At 35.3% G+C, this 19,443-nt stretch overlaps 1 protein-coding gene across 1 annotated transcript in view; it reads left to right on the forward strand.

Annotated features, from left to right (window-relative positions):
• Window positions 1-19,443, forward strand: part of LOC149195564 (uncharacterized) — a 178,656-nt gene that overhangs the window by 128,975 nt on the left and 30,238 nt on the right. The window contains exon 4 of the mRNA XM_089405361.1: window positions 10,396-10,473. Within this exon, the coding sequence (XP_089261487.1) occupies window positions 10,396-10,473 (78 nt within the window). The remainder of the gene's footprint in view (window positions 1-10,395; window positions 10,474-19,443) is intronic.

A 19,443-nucleotide genomic window follows, 5' to 3' on the forward strand; every position in this document is an offset into this window, starting at 1 on the left:
TCTCATCTATCATGATTGAAACAACAAATTTTTCAAGAAGGCGGCTCTATTCTTCTCTAAGGTCTCATTCAACTCTTGCAAATGCTTCCAAGTTCCCATTGATGTCTTCCTTGTTTGGACTGCAGGATGCATTTCATCTATTATGAACAACTTGATCATCATTATAGTCTCCCTCCCTCTCACATCAAACTTGTCCTAGTCTCTACCCAAAGCTGTTGGTCAGAAATCTTTACCTAGGACGATAGTAACCAAGCACTTGTAGTCAAATATGACCAACATACACTGCTTCCATGTTTGTAGTTCTACTGGAGAATTTTTTGCTGCCTTCTAGCATGATGTTGCGTAAGGAGGCGATTGGTACAAGTCAAAAATGTAGACATATACACTGAAACAGAGTAAAATGCTGAAAGTATATATTCTTTCCTCCCTCAATCTGCAATCCTGGAGTAAGATCACCTGGATACTGGTTCTAAACATCTATAGCAGTCACTTAAATGGTAGAGGAAACCAAAGATTCCTGATAAATCTGCCACAAAACAGCACCAACATACACAGATTTTGACAGATTTGCTAAAAACAGTGCCAAAACTGTTAATTTTTCCTTCGGTTTGCTGAGAATCAGCAACAGTAGCCAAATCTTCTAGATCTGTAAATCCAGGCAACAATACAGGTAGGAACAGTTCCAATATGCTCCCAAATCGTCTGTATTGTCAACAAATCTGAGAAGTTTCCCTGTTTTACAGTTTCCAATCATGCTGTACAGTCAATTTTCACCTGATTACTGATCTGTATACTCAATATCTCTGCAAATTCCAGCATTGTACAGTTGTAAGGTTGAGTTGTATGGCTTGACTCTTCCATGGTGGTGTCCTTGTGATTTGAAAATCCACATGTGGCTTAGAAAATTTTGGTAGTTGATCTGTATAGCGAATCCATATTAAAAATGGTGGGTTGGTGGCTGATGCGTACATGGACGACAATTGTTTGGAAGCTAAGCCTTACGCTGAGGCCATATGGCCCTTCTTCAGAAGAAAATCACTTTATTTTTTTTCTTCGCTTTTGGGAACTGTTACACATCGATATACATGGGTAACACTAGGATAAATTTTTTCTCCTAAAGATGCAGATTTCTAGCCAGTCGCCTCATATGATCCACAGATAGCAGCCTTAGATGCCTTATGTCCACTGTATGATCAGCTAGTTCACTTGACTAGCCTAATCATTCGATGAAGGTAGGGTCATCTATTGTGAGGTACATTAACCATTTTGCATATAAGTGCTTTTTTTAATGTTTTTGGCATGCTAATATGGATCATGGGTTGAGATTGGATAATAGATCATGATGCTTGAAATGTATACTTGTTCCCTCATTTCACCTTGGTGTTTATTAATCGCTTTTAGTCCAGTGTGACCTTCCTTAGGGCCTTTCTTTCACTGACTAGGAGGGGCACGAATAGGAGCCTTTAATTGTGGTAGCGATGCTATTCATGTTTAACACTTTCCATCATTCCCTGACTCGCTCACCTATCTTTTGGTTGGTTGTTGTCAGTCACAAATACTAGATTCCTGCTTACCTCATTCTATGGGGAGAAGGGGTTGGAAATGCTTGAGGTTGATGCAACTGTAAAAAAAGGAAAAAAGCATAAGCCAAATGTTGGAATGCAAAAGAATGGCAAGGGATGTAAAGCAAATCAAAATCCAATTATAGCTTGAGCTCTACCCCCTCTTATATAGCCACACTCACTGCTAAGTTCCATGTGTATATCAAGCCTATCAAAGTAAAAAGAACTTTAGAAAAACATCCCGACCTCGATGAAGTGATAAACTAGCCATCTTTAAAGAGGGATATCATCATTATTACATGATAGTCAATGAAGCTTGTTAAACAAGCCAATCAAAGCAAGAAAAAGGCTAATCAAGGGCTTTGGAAAAACAAAGGCGAGGGAAGGTAACTCAAGTGCTGAGCACTTCCTCTACAGAGGTACTCATGGATGATGTTTTACATAACCTAGTATTATACTATGAGTCATGAGACCCTTTTGAAGTAAACCCCATACCATAACGCTTGTCATTTGCGTTTTTCATTTGAAAGGTTCGGCCTAGGAACTGTTCCCCCCCCATAGGGTTGGAGGCACCTAATAGGGACATATAATAACCCTCCCATACAGTAATCTAGCAAGTTGTATACAGTCATGAGCTAGTGAGACATTTGAAGATGATACTTGGTGTGATGTACTTTGATGGCTTTGACATTAAATATTGGTCCACATCATGCTCCTATGGTTCTTGTACCATGTTGATAATCTCACTTGATTCTTTGAGTATGTGCTAGATGGTATTCTAGTGCAAGTAGGATCCCTTGAGGGATATTAACGATGCTTCTTCAACACCTCACAATTGATGATCCACCACTTTCCTTGATGACACAGGGCACTTGATAGAGGATGTTGGGCACCTTTTGAGGAGTGTTGCCTGTGATGATGACTTGAGAATCCTCTGAGGGGATTTGACACTTTCCACCTTAATGATGTCATACCCTAGCACGAGGACATCACCCTATTACTACTTTTGATGATGATGTGGGCCTTTGAGGATGAGATTGGGCTTTGGAGGGTGTAACGAATAAAATATATATAAATAAATGTAAAATAATGTAAATGATAATAAGCATAAATAATGATTAGTTAAACTAGTAATTAGGTTGAAGAGACATGTCTAAATGAGCATGACTCTTTGTGAAGAGACACTTGCCTGATATAAAAGCAAGCCTCTCGTTCTGATTGTAATTCATAATCATTCTTATTCATACATTTAATATATAATATTTGTATCCTCATGGATATCTTTATATTCCAAGTCTTCTGGAGTAATTAATTTGTAGAAGGAACTTTGTTCGCTTCATTTGGTATCAGAGTAGTTGATCCTCACAGAGTCGTGTTCTTCGATCCAGGTCTTTGACCGTCAAATTCATCAACATTGTTGTTGTTGAAGCGTTTCGCTACAAGAATTTGGAGTTTCTCCATTTCACTATCAACCATTTGGCCATTCAAAAAAAAAGTAGAGAAAAAAATCAAATTCAAAAACAGAAAATAAGTACATATAAAGATTAAAAAAAAAAAGATTTAAAAATAAATAATTAAATTTTGAAGGAGAACATTCATATATATAAAAAAGGTTCTACATTATTGATAAAAAGTGCATAATAAAGATAAGAGGGAATCTCCGTGGTTTTAGAAAAACCTTGGTAATTGCCCATGGTATTTTAAAAGAAAAAAAAAAAAAAACAAAGGAATACAAAATCCCTTTATGTGAATGGTAAGTTTTACTTTTTACGTGGAGAACATTAACAAAGTTTTAAAAAACAACCCATGGTAATTGCCCATGGTATTTTAAAAGTAAAAGAAAAAACAAAAGGGATACAAAATCTCTTTACGTGAAAGGTAAGTTTTACTTTTTACTTAAAAAGTATGCTGAACATCGTGACCCTTTCATATGAAAAGACGTTACCTTTATATTTATTAAGTGTGGTGACATCATAAAAGTTTATATTAAGTGTGACATTTATATTAAGTGTGGTGACATCATAAAAATTTATAATAAGTGGGACTTTTATATTAAGTGGGGTGACATTAAAAAGTTATCAAGGGAGTAATTAAGTATATAAAAAAAGGGACCAATTTATTATTAAAAAAAAAGAAGTGAAACTATTATTATTATAAGATAATAAAGTTATTTTGAAATGGGGTCTTAATATAAAGAAATACATACACAATATAAAGGAGTATTGTTTTAATAAAAGGGTATTCAAGTTTCTAACAATCCACATTAAAGGAGAATATTTGAAAAAAATATATAGAAGAAATAAGGGATATTTTATAATAAAAATAGCTCTAGTTGACATATTGTTTACGTAAAAACATCAATGCAAAATGGAAACTAGTGAGGGAAGATTTCCTAAAACTTTTAGTAAATGTGTTAATACACTATTTAAAATCAAAGGATCACTCGCAGGAAGAGATATCATAATCTCTATCAGTCCTACTGAAAAAAGTAATTATGTTAGTCCTAAATGTGCTAACCAATTGGTGATTCCTGAATCAAATATAGTTGAAACGAGTATTTTTGGCACATGTAACAAACAATATGACATAAGAAATCTACACCTAAATATTGGAGATTATACTTTTACCTCACAATTCACCGTGAAAACCTTATGTTTTAACGATAGTGACATTGTTTTGGGATCACCCTGGATGGAAACTCTAGGTTGCTTTATTCTAAATACTAAGAAAAAGTTTTTAACATTTTCTTACAAGAAGAAGAAAATAACACTCCAAGATGTTACGTTGAAACCTAATTCAGTAACGCCATAAGATATATCTGATATTTCAAAAGTAATGTCTCAAGAAGGAAAAAAAATGTTTTACAAAATATGCAAAGTGAAATTGACAAAATCACTGTTGTCAAAAATGAAGAAATTTCTCGATTTAAAAACCATAATGAAAAATTATTAACGCAAATTAAGAAACTTAAAAAAGATAAGAAGTCATTAGAAAACAAGGTACAACAACTTATCGAGAAAGAAGTATCAAGTGTAGGAATTCAAGCTGATGACAAAACAACGAATACCAATCCAATGAATATGACAACTCAAGAAGGAAAGTTAGTTGAAGAAACGACACACTTAGATGTTGCAGTGCAGACAATGAACATCCCTAGTGAATGTTTCATAGCCAACTCAACAACATCTTCGCCAGAAGAAAATATAAACATTGCCACATGCCCAATAAGGGAAAGTCAAACAAAAAAGGTACCCTATTGGCATCCGAATCACGAGAGAAGACAACTCAACCATGCTACATATCAGGACCATGCAGAACCGAATCAACAAACCGATGTTCCAGATAATAGTGATGTAATCTCAATCCAGTCTTATGCTAACAAGTCGTTACAAAATTCCAGTGATCGGAATATTCCACAGAAGATTAATCTGGGATGGTCTGATCCCTTCTCAGTGCGACAATTTTGTTTGTCACTTAGAAGATCATATCAACTTGTCTCAAAAAAGATGATTGTCCCGATAAAGAAAGTCATTTAAAGCCGAAAAGGAGATCAAGCCTTTTTCATCGACAAGCTTTGAGGACAAAGCTTTTTGAGGAAGGAGGCAATGTAACGAATACAATATATATAAATAAATGTAAAATAATGTAAATGATAATAAGCATAAATAATGATTAATTAAACTAGTAATTAGGTTGAAGAGACATGTCTAAATGACACATGACTCTTCATGAAGAGACACTTGCCTGATATAAAAGCAAGCCTCTCGTTCTCATTGTAATTCATCATCATTCTTATTCATACATTTAATATATAATATTTGTATCCTCATGAATATCTTTATATTCCAAGTCTTTTGGAGTAATTAATTTGTAGAAGGAACTTTGTTCGCTTCAAAGGGTTGATTTTGATGATGAAGCACCACTCTTCGATGAGAAGACATGACTTATGCGATGAGACATACCCATTGAGCTTTCCATCACACCTTTTGACAGAGAGACATAACTTATGAGGATGACATTACCCATTGGAAGGGATTTTACTCACATGTGTGGGATCTTTGAGGCTATTTTTCATGTTCATTCATTAATGACCTATCCACCTTGTAGGATGGATTTTATATTTTTAGGGGCTGTTAGCCCTTGAAGAATTAAATCACATGGTTTCCCTCGTATATATAGGGTAGTGATTCACCTCCTTGGATTATGGAAACACTTGGAGATCATTTTGCTCTTGTGCACTATGTTGTTGATTTGGCTTAGCATTGGATGTGCTCTAGCCATGAAACTTGGTGGAGTGGCTAAGGCACATGAGATCTCCAATACCCAGAAAGGGTATGGGCAGATTCTAAACAATTTGGAAGATATTAAAATAATTAATATTTTTAATGTAATCCCTAAGTCTAAACTTAGGGAAAATAAAATATTAATGTGAATTAATATGAAACTGTGTTAGAATGGTCCAAAAGTCATGGATCAAGCTAGATCTAATCTTAGTTGTTGATTAAGGACTTAATCTCGTTTGTTGATTTGTCAACGAGAAAAGTATAGGAGGAGGTTTGAGAGGCACTTGGAGAATAGACTGAGGGAGACCAGTCAGTTCAATTTCTGGAGCAGGGCTAGCTGAGAAATTGAACTAGTGGCCTAGAGAGCAGTCAGGAGGCAGCAAATATGGAACAGAGAGATGGGAAATCAGCGCAGAGGCAGAAAAGGCAGATGCAGGGCTAGAGGGAGCCATGCAGAGGCATCAGAGACTGTGCAGACAGTAGGGCTTGCGTCATCCACGCAGAGGCTGCAGGAGTGACGTAGAAGGCCAGAGAGGCTGCGCAAAGTCTTAACAGGCTGACACAGAGGGTTTTAGGTCATGCAAAGGTTAGTGGGGATGACGCTGGGTTCAAAAGAAGTGCTGAAGAATTCGTCTATCTGTGGGTAAGCCAGTTTCGCACCTTGTTGTACTAGAAAATTGCTGAATAATAAAATCCTTCCTTGCTGCACCGGTTTTCCCACATTGGGTTTTTCCGAGGACATTAGTCCAAAATAACTGTGTCAGTGTGTTGATTCTTGTGCATATGTTTGTTTTTGTATTATGTTGTGATATTTGCAACAATATTTATTTTAATGTTTATTGAAGTAATTTCATGAATAACTTATGGTGAAATAAGTAGGAAAAGCAGAGTTGCGGGGGAGCGCTCCCCCGCCCCCCTCGCTCCCGCTCCCATTCCGCGCTTCGGGCGGGAGCGACTCTGGAGCGGGTTGGGAGTGCGCTCCTGAAATCGTTCCCAAAATGGGAGCGATTTCAGGAGTGCGCTCCCTAAAAAAAATTTCGCTCCTTGCCTTTTTGGGAGTGATTTCGGGAGCGTTTTGCCTTTTTTGCAATTTTTTTTTTTGTAATAATGTTTGAAATGCAATTTTTTTTGAAAGAAACAAATAATTTTTTAGTGGGGCAGCTTAATGATCAAGTCTAAGCCCTAGTATTGATATGCTATTCATGGTAATGTTAAATTCTTAAAGTAAAAGTGACATTCTCCTTAATATTCATTTTCATCCTTTTACTTAAATTTTTAACATTAACATGAAATGAATCAGGATGTTTGAGAGTGGTTCCGGCCTCATTGGATTTCATATGGAGAAAGTAGAATTTTAGATTTCATTCAAAATCCAGCAGACTTATCAGTTTTTCAGGATTTCAGGATTGGGGGATTGCAATGTTTCCATTGAATTTTGTCATGTATTAGGGTATGGAACTCGTATTTAATCAAGAGCACCAATCCCTCTATGTACCTTGATGTTAGTGACATTGGTTGTCGAACTCCTCTATCTTGACCCTCCTAAAAATGTACGCATCACTCAAACAAAATCTTGACTTGACATGCTATGCTTGTTCTATCTTATGTTAATGCTTAGAGGGTGATATTAATGACAAAGATCCCTATACAAATACAGAGGTAATGACAAAGATACCTCTGGATATTAATGCTTAGAGGGTGATAATAATGACAAAGACCCTGATTTTCCAACAAGACTAAAAAATTAGACATTTCGCGTCGTGGCAAGAGGCTCAAGCATAAGAAATAGATAATAGATTTACTTCTCTTTTCTAGTTTCTAGTAACTTTTATAACATTTCATTTCATGTTAGATATTATTTGTTGTAATGGTTACACTTAGCTTACAAGTACAACTTTGGTGATCAACGATGATAAATGTTATATATTGAATTTTGAAAGCTTGAAACTTTATGATTGATGAATCATGAGACTCAATATGTTGTAGGTTACTATGTAACTACTTGTGGACGTGGTTGATGAAGATTATAACTTCTAGATGATTGTTGTTGTATGGTTCAATCTATTTTTTTTTATGTTTTTTATATTTAATTCATTATTCTACATGTTTTTGTTGACATATATGTATCAAAATATAAAAAATATATATATTATATAAAAAACGCTCCGGGATTCGCTCCCAAACCGGGAGCTTCTGAAAATGTCGCTCCCGCTCCCATTTTCGCTCCTGCTCCCCGCTTTCGCTCCCGCTCCCAAGTAACATTGAGGAAAAGTAAATCAGTTGCTGCAGTGATAGAATTCTCACATATGTAACACTAGTTGAGTAATGGGAAATTCTTTGTGGATGGTTCTCTTTTCATGGATGAATATTGGTGATCTTTGATGATAAGCACTATGCTATGTAAGTTATCTTCTTCTAACCTTTTTGTTGTTGTTGATGAATTAAGGTTATTTAATATTCACCAAAGTTTTGTTGATGTTTCATATCTCTAAATTCTCCTTGTACAAGGTTTTCATCAGGTTCTCTAGAGGTGACCTAGGTTTAGCTTTCTCCCTTTATTCGTCCAAGAAGTTAGGATACTAGGTTAAGGGGATTAAGGGACACTAGTTATTCTCTTAATTTCTTTGAATCGACATCCATCTTTTTCTTCCAAAGATTGTTACCCTTAGCTGTTTAAAACCTAAGATTTATTTTATTTATTTGTTCTAGGGTTAATTAGGGTTTATTTAGAGAAAATTCATACATTTTTAGCATTAATTGTTTTGGATATTATTGTCCTAGGTTAGGGTTTGTTTCCAATTAATTGGGAAAGCAAAAGCGTCATTTTACTTGCATTTACCAGCCTTAGTTTAGTGCTAACGTTTGGGGTTTATGGTGCTGATATATGCCTTTTAACCATAGAAAATTTGTTGTGATTTATTCTCTTACTCATTATTGTGGTCCTCATTTTACACTTTTTTATCATAGGTTCCAGGGCTAGTTTTATTGCTGTTATAAATTATTGTATTGCAGCAATTTCTGATTTAAAGAGCTAGTTCATGACAGCCAAGTATAATTTCTAGATTTTGGATGTTTGGGAACCTATTTGAGTCTCGATTGGTTGACTTAAGCCTTTAGATTGAGCCATATGAACCTTTGAACTGTAGTCTTGAAGTTGCTTTTCTATCCAACCTAAACCCTAATTCTTATTTTTGTCCCTGGGTGTCATTTAGTGTAGAACCTTTAGGGGGGCATTTAGCTAAAGTTAATTGGGTTACTTGATCCCTAAGGCCTCCCTTGTGTTGGATTTTGTCTATCACTACAATGAGGGGAGCTGTTGTTGGAATAACAATGGTAACATTCCCATTGTTTCACTTAAATCTAGGTTTCCTAGTGAGGCTTTGCAAAAGGGTCCTAGATTTTGCCATAATAGAAACCACTATATGCAAGATCCCTATTTCATTTTTTTTTTGTGTCCATAAAAAATTAAATTGATACTAGGTTTCGACAAAATCTTTTGGCTCTTCAATGTGCTACTCTAGCTATTCGTTAATTTATATCTGTTAGCAGCAGTCCCTAGGTCCCAAGCTCTTATACGATATCATGATAAAATGAAACCCAAACACAATTACGACCAGCGTAACTCGAGAGAGTCCTTCATATTGCATTAAATAAACAAGCAGCAAAAGCTTTCTTATAAAGGGTTACATACTAGTTGAGTCAATCCACTTTATGAATGATGGATAGACTGGGAAACAAACTAAAGTGAAATATATTGTATAAGTGTAATATAACCTAAAGTGAAATGAATTTATTAATATCTGTCTGATATGTAATTACTTGAGTTCTTCATATTGCATTAAGTAAATGAGAAGCAAAAACTTTCTTATAAAGGGTTACATACTAGTTGAGTCAATCCACTTTATGAATGTTAGATAGACTGGGAAACACACTAAAGTGAAATATAGTGTAATATCACCTAAAGCTGAAATAAATTTATTGGTACCTGTCTAACATGTAATTGACCATCATTAGTTTGATATTACTCTTAACAGCCACATTTGATGGTTTTGGAAATGTTTGCAAGTTTTACCCTGCCAAAGTTTGGAATTTGCCAAACATGTCTATGTACCCTGTGATGGTCTCAACTGCTTTTTATAGTGTAGTATGATCATACTTTACGAGTTCCATTTGCCTTGGCATGGCATCCTTGTAGGCTTTGTCATATTTAATAGGAATTGGACACTTTTACTGTAGTTATAGCCACAGCATATCAGTGCAATAACTTTTCATAACAAGATACGAATATAAATTTCAAAGCAGGTTTCCATTTATCTTTCTTTTTTAAGTTATCATTCATTTAATATTCATTTTGATTTAGTTCAATTGCAAAATAAGAAGGAATATCAAATATATTGAGATATGTCCATTATTGTCCTTTTGTTTGTTCACGTTGAGCTATCTTTGAATTTTGTTTGTACCTCATGCTTATCTGAAAATGTGTGATTAGAGAACAGAAGGGTTCACCTCTCTAATGTGTTTTTTAATGTTCCTGTGCTATGTTATATTAGATCGAACAAGTATTGTCCCAGGAACTAAAAATCGATGTGAGGCCTGGTTATAGTGGCAATGGCACATTTTGTGAACAGGTATGGTTAGACTTTTATTCAGATAGATGTTTAGATATGAGCAAGTTATGAGTTTCATTCTATTGCTTTGTTACTAATTGGAATCTGGAATTGTTGAAAGCAAATGCCAAAAATGGATTCTTCAAAATTTCTATCTTCTAGTCCTTCTCTGATTTTCTTCTATGCCATTCAGCTGAAAGGTAGAGGGAGAAGTTTATTTATTTTCTTTTTCTTATGACAATAAAAGACAATATACGTTATCTCTTTTGTTCTTTTATTCTCCCAATAGATGGAGAGAGAGAGGGTATGGTGAACTGTTGTGTGTGAAAAGTATATTTATATACTACTGTTAAAGAAATGTCTTTGATGGAGAGAGAATGCATACTTCCTGGACATAATCATGATTTGTCAGAGCCGGCCTTATAGGAGTGACACGTTTACCACTAAGCACTGTTTTTTATGGATAGTGTGTGATATGTCAGAAGAGGACTTTGTATATAGTTTATGTTTTTTTTTATAAAAAATCATCAATCATAATTCATCACAATTATATTCTGATGGATATAAGATCACATTGTTGTGTTTAATTGGGAAAACTGATGTCTAAAGGGAATTGAAAAAAGGAAAAAGCTTTCTGTCCAGTGTAACTTTTTCATGGAAATTTTACATTTTGGGGCTTGAATGCATAAACAACAGTTGTAGGTCTGAAGCATGTTTTCAAATCAATTTTGAATGCATGAATTTTTGAAGGATCTGTCAAAAACAGAGTTTTCAGTCCCCTAAGGACATGCTACTATGTTTTCTTTATTTGGAAAGATACACCTATTTCCTTGATGTGGTGGGACCAATTATAGCTCTGGAAATGAAATGAAACAGATTCTGCTTGAATTGTCTTCCGTGTTAAGAAGTCAATTCCATTGGAGGTCTGTTTCTGATTTGTAAACAAGCTTTTCTGGTCTAACCAGGCTAAAATCATCTTCGTTCTATTATGATATGCATGGAATATTATGGAGAGTCAATGCCAACCTGTGCAAATTAATCTTGTTAGTGAGGTTGAGTGAAGACTTTGGATCCGAGGGAGTGAAGACTTTGGATCCAAGGGAGTGAAGAAAATGATATAATCTCCATGAAAAAGTAGAGATGAATCTGAATGTTGTTACTTGATGCAGAGAATATCCTGCAGTTTAGACCACTGTCAATTCCCTTTAACTTCAGAAGGACCATGGTTATTTCAAATCATTTGAGGTCCTTCCAATCCTTACTGTGTATAATTTACATTAGGGATGGAGCCTGCATTTTGATGTTATAAATATTCATCCATTGGCTACCAACCATTTGACAGCCCAGTTTGTCTGATTGAATATGATTGCAGTTAGCCTATTAGTGTTCGGAAGTTTTCTTGGTACAGATATGTTTTATATCAGCTATGGTTGGAAGGAGGTCAGGTATGGGTTTGGGCATTGTAATATCCCAGTTTTGATCCCTAGGATAATAATATGTAATAAATAATGTATTATTTATATGATGTAGTTTTTGAGACGGGGAAAGCTAGGCAGGCAGAGTTGTAATGACCACATGTTGCATTGTAAGTGTTCCTATTGCAGAGTTGAAGGCCAGGGCCTGACTAGAGAATGCATATGAGTCCCTGTGGTGGGCTAGGATGAGAATTTGGTGGCCCATTTAATTAATCATGCAACATAATGAAGGGACATCATCTTGACTATATTCATAAGCCTTGTTTGTTGAAATGCTGATGTTCTATGGAAACAATCACTCATTCCAAAACTTCTTTATGGTGCAATATTAGTTAAGGAATTGTATATAGAACATAAACCAAATGCACAATGGAAGACAACCAAGAACAGAATGAGACACAGAGAATTTAGGTCCAATGAACAGGGAAAAACCCAACCAGATTATTCTTCTATTAGGTATCAATTGTTCAGCAGAGTTACAAAGTACAATGAGAGATCTAGAGAATGAGTAAGTTCACCCAAATTTGAATAAGTTGTAGCATGAAGATTACTGATAGCAACAACTGATGCAAACACTGAATCAACCTTCAAGTTATGTTATTATTCTCCAAGTCTGTCTTCCTCACAATCTTCTTTAAGTCTCTCCAACTCTCTCTCTCAATTTCAAATCCTTCTTTCACAATGTACAAGTCGTAAGGAGAGAAGATATGAGACACATATATATAGGAGGAGAAACAAATTCATGCCATAAAGGAGCATGACTTAGAGTAACTCGTGTCCTTTTAGGAAGTGTAACTCATGCGATTAAGGAGAGAGGGTAACGAATGCTATTTAAGGAGTGGTACGCATGCATTTGTAGCTTATGCATAAAAGAGAGTATAACATATGCTTTAAAGAGTGCATAAGAGAAATCTTTTATGACATGCCTTCAAAAAGTGTGTAAGAGGAAAATGCCAAGTCTTTAATGAGAGAGTAAGAGAGAGTGTAATGTAGAGTCATGTGAGACATTAAGGAGAGGGGTGTGAAGTATGAAACTTGAATTTCTTTTTGATAATAATATCATAGTGTCATAATAATAATGATAATAGTGATAATTAAATCAAAATTGACCTATTAACTATACTTGATTACCAATTGATACAAGGTGATTTACTATTTTTGGAATGTCATACTTGAGATGCTAGACATGACTCTCTATTTTTAGAAAGTCACTCCAAAATTGTTAGAAATGAAATTTTATTAAAGGAAATTCATCCTTGAGCTACCAATTTTCGACATGCCTTAAGTAATTTAAATTCTTAACAACAATATCGATTAAGGATTACTCATTATAAGCCATCAGAGGTACAATTATCAAGTCACACATGTCCAATTGCAAGTAAATATCAAACAATGAAACTTTTTAAGGGATGAGGAGACCAAAACCCTATCTCCTAACCGTTGCTACCTAATCCACATCTGGGTTAACGTGGAGAAAATATTTAATCCATTTGGTGTAGCCTTGGGGGTAAGACATCAACAAAATAAATTACAACTTATCAATTTAAAGTATGTAAGTAACTTCACAAGTAAATGAAATACTCATAAGCACATATGACCATCCATAAGCAAGAGATGTAACGATAATAACCAAATGAATGAAAAGAAAATGATATAGCAAATGGATACTAGTGCCAAATATAGAGTACTTGTGGAAAGTAAATGCTCAAAGTGAGAGATTATGCTTATACTTAGAAATGAAAGTACCAAAAGTAAATGTGCAATGAAAAATAACCGAGTACTGAATGCTATAAAATGTTGTGGAATGTTCTTGCTACGTTTTAGTTAAACTGTATTTCACTTGGATTTAGATTAATTAGATTTACGAATTTGTGGTGATCCATATGAGTGTGGAATGTGAGATGTGTGATTGCAATAAAGTAAATCTAACTAAGGTGTGTTTCCTCGTCTACCCTTACTCTCATTGGGCTAAGGAAAGCTGTAAGGAGATCCAACAAGAGGAAGCTAGCTTCAATGACTCCCCTGATTTCACAAGTCAGCCTGTTGCAAGGAGATCCAACACTAGGGGAATCTAGCTCCTAGCCATATTTCACAAGTCAATGTTTACCAACTTCCCCCAATCTCACAATAAGGTGAGTAGAATTGGTTTTCCCTATTAAACTAAGTTAAACAATGAGCACTTTTCGGGTTCCATGCAAGGATTAGGCTAGGCCTGCAATGATGAAGAGCATAAGAGAGCCTGGTGGGGTTCGTTACTCTTTGCAAGAATCAAAATCTAAATTAATAACATAAAATGAAATCTAATCTATGAAATCAAACTATTTTAATGAAATGAAATTAAACACTAATCTAATGAAATGAAATTAGACTAGTGAAATTAAAATAATCTAATGAAATGAAATTAGACTAATCTAATGTTACGTGATTAAACTAACCTAATGGTTAATTTTAATCCCAAAGAAAAACAAACCATGAAAGAAAGAGACACAACACGAGATCCCCATTGGTATCGGAGGAGGCCTAGGAGACTCTCTTAGCTCTCAAGTGATTGCAATACTTTTGATGAGGTGATGGAGTCCCTTATTAACAAAGAGAGTAAAATGCTTTTGTGAAGTTACAATGGTGGCAAAAATGATGGTTTTACAAAGGTTTCAATATGAGGTTGCTTTCGGGTGCTTCAATCCTTCAAGTTGACCAAACTTTGGCAACACCTCCCTTGGTAAAATCACAGGCCTGCTAAAAACCAACAGACAAATTAATACAAGAAGTGCCCAAAATGCCTTTGGGACATTCAAAATATGTTAGTATTTAAACTCAAAATCATCAAGTGAAATACTAGAAATAGGACAATGAATTTCTACACTATTTAGCTAAGGAAAATCAAAGATACTTGGCTTTTTCCTAGCTAATTTGACTGCTGTTAGGACAACAACCTATTTAGGCTCTTCAATGCTAGATATGTCGATGAAATGCTTATAAATCTATGTTGCACAAGTTCGCGACCCTGGAGGTGGGGTTCTCGAACTCGTCTCAGGTTCTTGTCCCCAAGTATCGGATTCGGGTATGGGCTCTTCTGAGAAGAATCCATAAGAACCGGGTTCTTCAATGAAGAACCGGGTTCTCCATTAAAAAAATTTGGGTTCTTTTGTCTTGACAAGTACGAAGAACCCTGATGATGGGTACTTGGAACCCCAAAATAAGGTTCTTTAGGGTTCTTTGGGGTTCATTTTAGCTTTTATTTTTAAAATTTTAATTAATTTAATGAGCTTCCCCTAATATTCTAGGTAGCTAGTTTTTCATCTTGCGAGAGGACTTGGAGTACTTATGTCTTTATCCATTCAGTAAAGAGAAATAGGCTGGGCTCAAAGAAGGCAAAGAACTTAGTGTACATTCATAGCACACGTCGTCTCATATCTCGAAAAGACCCTGGGTATAATGAGGGTCCTTTCAATAGATGGGACCAATACATAGATGATGCTATCTGTGTGGACAAGGAGATACAACTTGATGGCCTTATTGAGCTACCTCCAGTTGCTATGGATGAGCAGGAGCCTCAAGATGAGAGTGATTCCTACCTGGAGAGCATGCTAACTGAAGATTTGAGTGATGTTGATGACGTAGCTTGAGGAAGCCATTGTTCACTATTAGCTATTTTTATTTTAGTATTTAAAAATTTCCTAGTTCTTGTTTGGAGATGCCTTAAGGCAAATTTTGAATGTAGTATGACAATGGACATATATCATGATTCTTATTAATATGTAAATTCCAGTTTGCAATTGATATCAAACTAGAAATTTTGAAATTTCATTGTGAATGTTGAATGTTTAATGATGTGCATGTTTAAATATATAAAGTTTAAATCATAAATATTTTAGTTTTCTTGTTTAAAGTTGAAAAATATACAAATTCATATATATTATAATTTATAAAATATAATATTTATATATTATATATATAAATTATAATATACCCCCGACGAACCCACACACCCTGTTTCAAAAAATGACGTACCCGTCCCCATCCCCGAACCCACATTTCCTAGCAACATAGTTATAAATAGAACCAATAATTTGTTGGAAGAAATTTTAGAACTCCAAATGAGTAATGAAAATACAGTTAGGGGCCTTCTCAAGGCACTTGATGGCAAGTGGGACTAATGCTTCTTTGGTGCAAGAAGATGGACGGTCCCCAACTCTAAGCTAGAGGAACTTGTGAAACACTTATGGTCTTGCCAAAATGTTAGTAAACATTGGTGTAGCTTGCATAATGAAAAGTGTAAACATGTAATATTCAATTCTAGAATGCAAACTAACAAGAGGATAACAAATAATTGCTAGTCATCTCCTTTGGGCAACAATGCCCCTATTAAGGCCTAAACTACAAACTCAAAAAAATGAAATTGAAACAATCAACAAGGTTACTTCAATAAGCTCCAAGAAAACCACGCAATTCACCACATCAATAGCCTCCAAGGCCTTTTCTTTATTGATAAATGATGGAATGATTACAAACTAGCAACACTTCTCCAAGCTCTCACGCTTCAATCTTAGCTTCAAGAGAGGGGAGATCTTCAAACTTTAATAAAAGAGGGAGAGGATCCCAAGAAATGACAATCCTAATGAAGGAGGATGATTTCTCCAAGTGGAGGTGAAGATCCCAAGGAGAAATTTGAATTGCCCAAGTGTGCATGCATATAACTCAAGAGATGGCAACTTAGCACCTAGAGGAGAATGCGTAGGCTACCATGTGTGGGTGTGAGTTTGGAGAGGAAGTGAGTCATCAAGCGAAGGGGGAGTGAGGAGGAAGTGTTTACTAAACTAACATTCACTTGGCATCTTACTTAATAAACTTAATGAACCCAATTGAGTCCCCAACTTGTAATGCCAACTCGGCCCTCTAAACTAGCAGCTAACTAATGCTTGATGATAGCTCACTCAAGTTTTTGAATTGGCCTTTAATTCAATCTCCAATTGTGGCTTAACTCAACCTTATTGCTTAGTCACTTCACTTCAAGTGATTGTGACACTTAGTTGATTAATAACATGTTCCCAATGTACTAATTATTGATTTTTCTTGTCTTTTTCTCATTTTTTCTGAGTAAAAGTGTTTTTTTCATGAGGAAAAGTTAATATTTCCGCCCCAAAGTGGGTAGCAGGTTAATGTTGGTGCTCTGAGCATGAAAATCAAGTACCCACATGCCATATGAGTCTTCCTAGTACCACTTTTTTTATTTGTTAGATAAAATTTAATTAAAAAATCCCGTTTTTGCGGGAAATTTTTAATTATTAAAAATTCCTAGAAAAACCTAATGCAATTCCATGAAACTATGAATAATGCCTAGCATGGTAATATACATTGACCTTAAACTTAGAAAATACACTGAAGACCCAGTTATTAATTCTACTCCAACTTTAGAGGATGGGAGTGAAAAAATTCAATTAATTATTTATCGTTAAAATGCGAAAATAATTAAGTAAAAAAAAAAATTACTCTAGAATGACGTTCTTACTAACTAGGTCGGAAGGTCCCAAGGGTCTAAGTCTATTACACAGATTCACCATGCTAGTGACATTGTTTACAATTTCCCCATGGGGTTATGGAATTTGCATAGAGAGAGAAGATATAAGAAGAAAAAAGAAGAGAGAGAGAAAGGGACAAAATTTCCATGCTGGACTTTTGAAATTGAAATTTTTTTATAGGTGCCTTGTCCATAGGGCAATGGGGTCTTCGTTCCTTGCTAGGTACATCTGAGCGGGGAACACTAACTATCATCAAAAGGAACACAATGGCTAACCAAAAGGGTATCAAGACAAGGAGCATCAACCCTACACTAGGGGAGTCACATAATATAAATGCTTAGCTAAATGAAGGGGACTTATCACAAGCCATCAAAATTATAATGCACAATATATACATATGTTAATGCTCAATGTGGGGGCTACACATCAATAATTCACCGAGGAAAACTTGTCAATAAGGAATAACCATCCATCACAACTACTCAAAATCATTGACTAGGACTTGAGCAATCATAATGGTCAAGTTTCCCATCCCATAATCATATAATACACAATAATCATCGGGATCATCTGTAGTAGCAAAAGGAATAATCATTGATTCTAGGGGAGTCATCTAATATAAACGCTTAACTAAATGAGGAATTATCACATGCCATTAGAAGTATAATGCACAATATATACATATCTTAATGCCCAATGTATGGGCTACACATCAACATTTCACCAAGGAATTTTTTTTTATTAACACACATCCATTATCCACCAAGAATAGCTAGCGACTCATAACCATTGGCTATGTTATCAAAATCAGAATTGTTCTTTAATGCTAATTAAGATCACTTAGTAAAACCAAAATGCAAAATGTACAACAAAAGAATAGTTTTATTAATAAGAATAACGAGGAATCCAATCCTCTTTTACAACAATCATTTGTACAATCACACTTATAATTCCTTCAGGGCTTCAACCCTAGATGAAGACACCATTCTTCAATTTCAAACCAAGCTCCAACCTGTATGACACGAACCTGCAACTTGATCTTCTTGACGACTCCAATCCTCTGAAACAATTCAGGCTCTGACCTGGTTTTCCACAAGGCTCCAACCTTGTGGGAGGATTCCAATCTGTAGAAAATTGTAACTAGGTCCAGTCTTCATTATAATGTAATTGTAATCATGACATTGTATATTCTTTATAAAGAAAGTAAAATGAAAGAAGGAAATTATATTTTATTTTGGAGTGTGGGTTTCATACTCAAGTTTGAGTCAAAAGCATGTTCTTCATGTTTTTAGGTTTTATAGGTCTTTCGAGCATAAATAATAATATTGGTCATGTGTCATAGTCCTATTTGGACTCATTGTAATGAAGAAAAATATTTATTTTATCATGTAAAATCCATGGATAAGCCCAAGGTCAAGTTGGCCCAAGAGCAAGATCAAGTTGGCCTAAAGGAGGGGTATTCGACCCTTGAGAAAGGCTATAAATACAAAGGAGTTCAACCTCATTGGGACACGCACATTGAAAGTAGTTTAATTTGCAATAGCGAAGGTGAAGAAGAGTAGTTGGGGGATGAAGAAGGCGCACAAAAGTCGAAGTTGGGCAAGGATTATCTTTCTCTGCCTCGCTAGGGTTTGTGAAGCTGCTAACGACAAGAAGCTGAAATCTTGAAGAAGTTGCAGGGGGTCGTAGTTTTAGGGTCGAAATTCTGTAGCTAGGGTCAAAGTTGCAGTAGTTGTATTGCAATATCGAAGTTTTGACACTGTTTTGAAGCAAATCTTACTGGGGGCTGACTTGGGTCTAGGAGGGCTAGTTGGTTTTGGTGTTTGGGTCTTGGAAGTCTCTTTGTAAAGCAGATTCTAAAGAAGAGAAGCATTTCCTGGGTTTTTGTTAATTTTAGGTATGTTCTATGCTTAGAGCAATTTATTTCAATTTTCACAGTTAGCTCAATATCTTTTCTAGATTAGCAATCACATCAGCATTAAAATAAATTGCAGATA

This window comes from Pinus tabuliformis, chromosome 2_2 (assembly GCF_031772625.1).
Source record: "Pinus tabuliformis cultivar Carrire ecotype Pingquan chromosome 2_2, CPIR1, whole genome shotgun sequence".
NCBI classification, from domain to species: Eukaryota; Viridiplantae; Streptophyta; class Pinopsida; order Pinales; family Pinaceae; genus Pinus; species Pinus tabuliformis.